This window comes from Phoca vitulina, unplaced genomic scaffold (assembly GCF_004348235.1).
Source record: "Phoca vitulina isolate PV1807 unplaced genomic scaffold, GSC_HSeal_1.0 scaffold25, whole genome shotgun sequence".
Lineage (NCBI taxonomy): Eukaryota > Metazoa > Chordata > Mammalia > Carnivora > Phocidae > Phoca > Phoca vitulina.
This window is the reverse complement of record NW_022589728.1, coordinates 38,948,650-38,954,649: the sequence shown is the minus strand read 5'-3', so window position 1 is coordinate 38,954,649 and position 6,000 is coordinate 38,948,650. Positions and strand designations below refer to the sequence as shown.

Sequence of the window (6,000 nt, the reverse complement as noted above, 5' to 3'; positions counted from 1 at the left end):
ACTACCTTTGTTAGACCAGTAGTATTTGCTGCTTTGTGCATGAATTCTACCTGGGATATCTGACCGAACTCAGGCCATTACTTAAAATGTTGTATGAATCTGATGATTATTAAAAACCATCTTTATGTTCATCTCTGTATTTTTTCCTTTGAAGTTAGTAGTTGACCAAAGATATTTCAGGGGATTAACCTGTTTTACCTGGGTAAGTCACTAGATAGTTTTGAATGTGTTAGGGAGCCCACCTTGAGGTCAATTGAGCTGCGTATGTATTTCTCGGACCCTCCCTCTTCCTTGTGGACAGCAAAAGTCGCCCATGGCTGGAGCTGGACTCTGATACCCTGTGGAGTTTAATCCCATTATGTTGGAGTATGAAGGGACTTTTAAAAATAACTAAGTGCCACTCCCATGGTTGTCAACGGGCACTGAGGCAGGACGGGCGAGTGAGGTGGCCCACAGAGGTCAGACCACCGTAGCCCGGTCCTGAGAACTGTGCCTGGGACTCAGGCTTCTTGCATGCATTCGATGACCTCCTCATTGAGCTGGGTCGTGCGCTCCGCCAGTGTTTGAAAAGCGGAATCGGTCCCCGGGTTCGCAGGAAGCTTCGGGTCGCCCTCTCATTCCTGTCATGCCCCCACAGGCCAACTTGCCCCTGCTGCAGCGCGAGCTCCTGCACTGCGCAAGGCTGGCCAAACAGAACCCTGCCCAGTACCTCGCCCAGCATGAACAGCTGCTTCTGGATGCCAGCACCACCTCACCTGTTGACTCCTCAGAGCTGCTTCTCGATGTGAACGAAAACGGGAAGAGGCGAACTCCAGACAGGTGAGAGGGAGGAGGGCCCTGGACTGACCGTGGCCTTTTCCTCCCATCTGTGCTTCGAAGACCTGTTTCATGTCCCGTCCGGACTGCTGGGCGTGCCACCCCTCCGGCGAATGAGCGGTGAGCTCGAGTGGCCGTCCGTGTGCGCGCGCTGGCCTGTGTCCGTCAGGCTGTTGTGCAGGTTCGTCTTGGCTGCCTGTAACAGTAGAGCCGAAGGTCATGAATGATACTCAGACGGGCTGAGTGCCACTGGTGGTTCTTAGAAACACAGTCAGGATGAAAATTCTCATTTATTACATAATTCAACCCAGCCACGTATTTTGCCCTTCCCGTGTGAGGAAATTTGCCCTTCCGAGTTTTCTCGGAACGTGAGGGTTTTGAAAGCTGGCCTTTGTGGGTTGCTCAGTAAACACAATGCAGTAGCTATTGAATTGGGGTTTAGGGGAGTTAAGAGAAAACTTCTGGGAAGTTAGATGAGCTGAGTGAAGATTAGCATTAAGAGAACTAATGGCATTTTTGTTGAACAGTTTATCAGGCAATATTCATTCCATCAGGCACACTGCTCTCATAACTGAGAGTTCTGAGAAATGTAAAATAAAGCCCCTTCTCCATTCAACCCTACAAAGTAGTTGTTGAATAAGCCGTATTCGCGAAATTCCCCATGCACCTATTAAAATGATTTTCTTTGAGTACCTCATCCTCATTTACAAATATTTTCTAATATAGGAATTTGAAGTCTTATTAGCAGCATCTTGCATCATATTTGTAAAAATATGGAACTGTATTGAAATGAAACCGTGTTCAGAAACGTATTTGTCATATGCTTTGTTTCCTTTCTCTCCTTATCCACTTTCTGTCTGCATTTCATCAGGCATGAGTGAAACAGCCTTTGAGAGGTTAACATTCTGGCACAATTATGTTCCAGATTCATAGGAGCTTTTGATCTTGGAGCTACTCAGAGACATCTATCTGTGACCGACTTAGCTACCCTTAAATGTATTAGCTGCTTTGCAAATCAGAATGTTATTAAAAGCCAGCCAGTTTACATACAGTTATTACATAATCCTCTGTTAAGCAGTTTTTATGCTACAGTCTCTGGAATTTTTCTCCTCTTGACATGGGACCTTTTGGTAGTTTAAAATCCGAAAGCAAAAGGTTAAACATTATTTTACTTCTGACAAGCTGTAGACCCACCTCCAAACATGATCTGCCAACAGTGCTGCTTTCTCGTTTTTACAAGCCATTTTTCCTTAGTCATATTTAAGCATTTAGCACTTCAGCTTTGAAAGTCAGCTGCTTAATCCAGGTGTCTGAGTGGCGTGTCCACATGATACTGAAAACCAAGAAGTGGCCAGGGATAGATGATTCACGTGTGCCTTCCTGTCAGATGCTAACCCCTGTACCCTGCAGGAAATCCGTACTGTGTGCCTGTATGGAGATGTTGCAGCTCCATTTTTTAAGGATAATGTCAAAGGATTAGGGAGAGACTGGATGGACAGTTGCGAAGAAAACATTTATTTGGCCGGACGCTAGGGTACCAGGGAAAGCTTTGGATAGCTGTGATAATCCTATAGGCAAAATTGGAAGTGTTCTAGAAACCCCAACTGCTAAGTGACAGACCAAACTGTTTCATTCCCTTCTCTATATCGCAGCCATTTCCCCACTGATTTTCTTTCCCAGTGTTTTATATTTGAAGGTGTTGTGCCTGCAGGCTTTGCTTGGATGATGCTGAGGTGAGCCTTGAGCAGCATGCTAACACGGATGTGGAAACCTCCTGTAAATTCCACAGATAATCAGCATTTTTGTTTTGGTGATCTGTAGCTGCGTTGTGCACACACATTTGCATTTGATCAGGTAGAACTTTCTTAAAAGAGTCTCCGATCTTGTTCTCCCTTCGATTATTCATAGGCAATTGCTGGAGTCCAGAATTCACACAGTTGCTCTTTGACTGGAACATTCTTTTTCTAGTGGAACCCTGAAGTGTGTGTTTTAATGGAAGGATGGCAAATGGATTTCCTTAGAGTTAGGAGGACGGGTAATGAGAATATGTTGTGTAAATACATTTGTATCTTGTGGGAATATGATCAGAGCCAAGAAAATATGGGTCTCTACAGTATTTTTTTTGCATATATTTTCTGCATCTTGTTTGCATATGCATTTTCCTCTCCTCTGGTTATTTATCTGTATATCCAGATCTACTATATGAAATTTTATAGAGTATGGAGCTGACAGCAGAGCTTTTTTTGTTTTACTGAATGTTTTGTTGGTGCATATGGTCTGACATGGATGAGCAGCCACGGTGAGATTTTGGAGTCTATTAAACTGGCTCATTAAAAAGATCAATCTGTTTCTGTAATAACACTGGGAACCATCAGTCACTAAAAGAGGGAAAAACTGACACCTGAGGAGAAAACACATTTTGGTAATTTGTTCATGACATGTCACGAACAAAAGAGCGCTCTATATTTTGTTTACAACTTTGGGGGCTTAAATTCTGTGACGATTGCAGATTTAATCTACTAAACAATCATCATGTGTTTCAGGGATGGGTTGTGGCAAATTTAACTTTCTTCTCATCCTTAAATATGATTGCCACTGGTTATGTTTCTTCTTTTTTTTAAACATTATTGTTATTTACAGAGAAATGAAGACTCTGAGGGGAATCTATGAAATCATTTTTTTTTCCTGTAAGAAACAGTGAAATTTATTCTACTTTCTTTTTAAAATATCTCCAGGGTGAGCTTCTGAACAACTATACTAAATTTGTAGGTCTGTGGTAGAATACTGTGGAACCCAATTTAGAAAAAGACAATTTTCATTTTAAAATCATGCTAGTTTTTCCTAAAATACTAAGGAAAGTAAATAGAAAATTCTGATTTCTACTCTTTGTTAATATTTAAGAGTTGATTGGTTATAGTAGACCTTGATTTTGTCATTCTGTGTTGGGAGAAGCTGACAAAGGGGATAGGAACCTTCCTGGCGCTGATTAAATGAAGTGACTGCTTTCAAAGATAAGACTAGAAGCTAAGAGTGCTCTCTAAAACTTCTCGCCATGACAGTCATGAAGACACTCACACTTTCACACGGAGTTGAGGAGAGAAGGAGCAATTAGAGAAGGCTGCATTCTTTTGAGACAACAAAATGCATAAAAATTATTAAGGTGAAAACACTTGTGTTAATTATCATTGCTGTCTGTCTTTTCTCACAGCTTTGATCCTGCAGCTTTTTTTTTTATAATTCATCTTTAATATTACGTTTGCATCTGTTAATGCTGATTTTCTGACTCAGAGAATCTTTCTCGTTTAAGAAATCAAGCTCAATGATCTTTGGGTTTGTATGGGTAACACTGTTTCTACCTCCACCCCTTACTACTTCAAATGATCGATGTTAAATATTAATCCTCTTCTTATATATCATCATTTTAATAGAACTATGCTTTAAATCGTTCTCAGCTTAACACATCTAGACTTTATTATGTAGGCCACGCGGTTGCATTAATATGTATTTTCTCCTCCCTCAATAATTAAATATTACTCTCTAAAAAGACTTGTTTGACCTTTAGAATTCTGTAGCTCGTCAGCTGGGAGGGATCTTATGGATCTACCAGGCCAACCCTTTCTCTTTACGCTTGAGGAAATGACGGCCCAAAGAACTTGCTTAAAGTCATGAAGCTTCTTAGGGGCAAAACCAGCATATTTACAGACCTGGAATCTTGCAGTTGCACAAAATATGTTTTAATGTGCAGTTTAAATAAGGAAAGCTCAACTAGGAACTAGGGTTCTTTCCCCCCTTACTTTCCCTCATTTATTTCTGCTGAGTAATTGCTCAATTGGGTAAATGCGATGGTATAATATTCTGGGGGTTTATAAATCTTTTTTTAATGACAGAGGATCCACAGTCAGCCAGGTTTCCTGGCTTAATGAGTAAGTTAAAAAATGTTGAGGGTTGGAGGGTCAGAAGGTAGTCATTTTGAAACTGTGTTGGTTGAATATGTAAGATTTGTCATCGCAGCACACACCAGCTGAACCAGCTAGGCCCATTTTTCCATTTCTGTAACATAAATGGGATTTCAATATTTTTGTCTTTCTAAAAAGAAAAGGTAGGTGCACTTTACAATGAATTGGAGGATTAATTGGCTATGCCAATCAGAATTAAATTTGTATTGTTACTGCGTTCAGTTTTCTGTGACAAAATATAGGGAATTTATGTTACATTCTTTACAGGCTAACTCAAGCAGTATCTACTATTTGAATGAAAGCTTCCCAATCATAAATATTAAAAATAGTTACTATTTTACTGAGCACTTAAGATGTGCCAAGTCTCATGCTAAGTAACTGACATATTAATGTATAGTCATTTCCCCCCATCTGTGGGGCATACGTTCTTTCCAAGACCCCCAGTGGATGCCTAAAACGACAGATAGTAAACCCTATATATACTATGTTTCTTCCTATACGTACGTACCTATGATAAAGTTTAATTTATAAATTAGGCAGCATGTTCTTAACCACAAAAATAGAACAGTCGTAACAATGTTCTGCAGTAAAAGTGATGTGAATGTGGTCTCTCTCAAAATATCTTCTTGTACTGTACTCACTCTTCTTGTGATGATGTGGGATGATAAAATGACTGTGTGATGAGATGAAGTGACGTGAGTGACGTAGGCGTTGCGATGTCGCGTGAGGCTACTACTGACCTTCAGACGATACGTTAGAAGGAGGATCCTCTGCTTCTGGACTGCGGTTGACTTGGGGACTGGAACTGTGAAAAGTGAAACCACAGATGAGGGGAGACTCCTGTATATCTAGCACTTTATTTCCTACCAGGCCGATCGTATAGCGGCAGGCTGGGTAATGTGTCTGAGGTCACGTGGCTTATAAGAGGTGCACTGATGGGATTCTGCCCCCATGGTCTCTGACTCGAGCATCTGTGATCTTACAGTTATGTTTCTTGCACCAGCCGTGGAATGCCCCACCTTGAAAACAAAGTGATTTAATTAAGTTATTCAATGCCAAATATGTGCTAGGCTCTCTATGTGGATTTTTTCAGATCGTCCTTGCTAGCTCTGAGACAGTCATCCCCATTTTGTGGATGAAAACACTGAGGCACATAGCAGGTAAGCTTTCTAAGTTCATACGGCCAGCAGTTAGCAGTGCCAAAACTTGAAGCCCCTGCTTTCTCGAG

The 6,000-nt window shown here is 41.2% G+C and overlaps 1 protein-coding gene across 1 annotated transcript in view; it reads left to right on the top strand.

The window, feature by feature from the left end:
- Window positions 1–6,000, top strand: part of RUNX1T1 (RUNX1 partner transcriptional co-repressor 1) — a 130,642-nt gene that overhangs the window by 84,746 nt on the left and 39,896 nt on the right. The window contains 1 exon segment of the mRNA XM_032421787.1: window positions 638–819. Coding sequence (XP_032277678.1) covers window positions 638–819 — 182 coding nt within the window.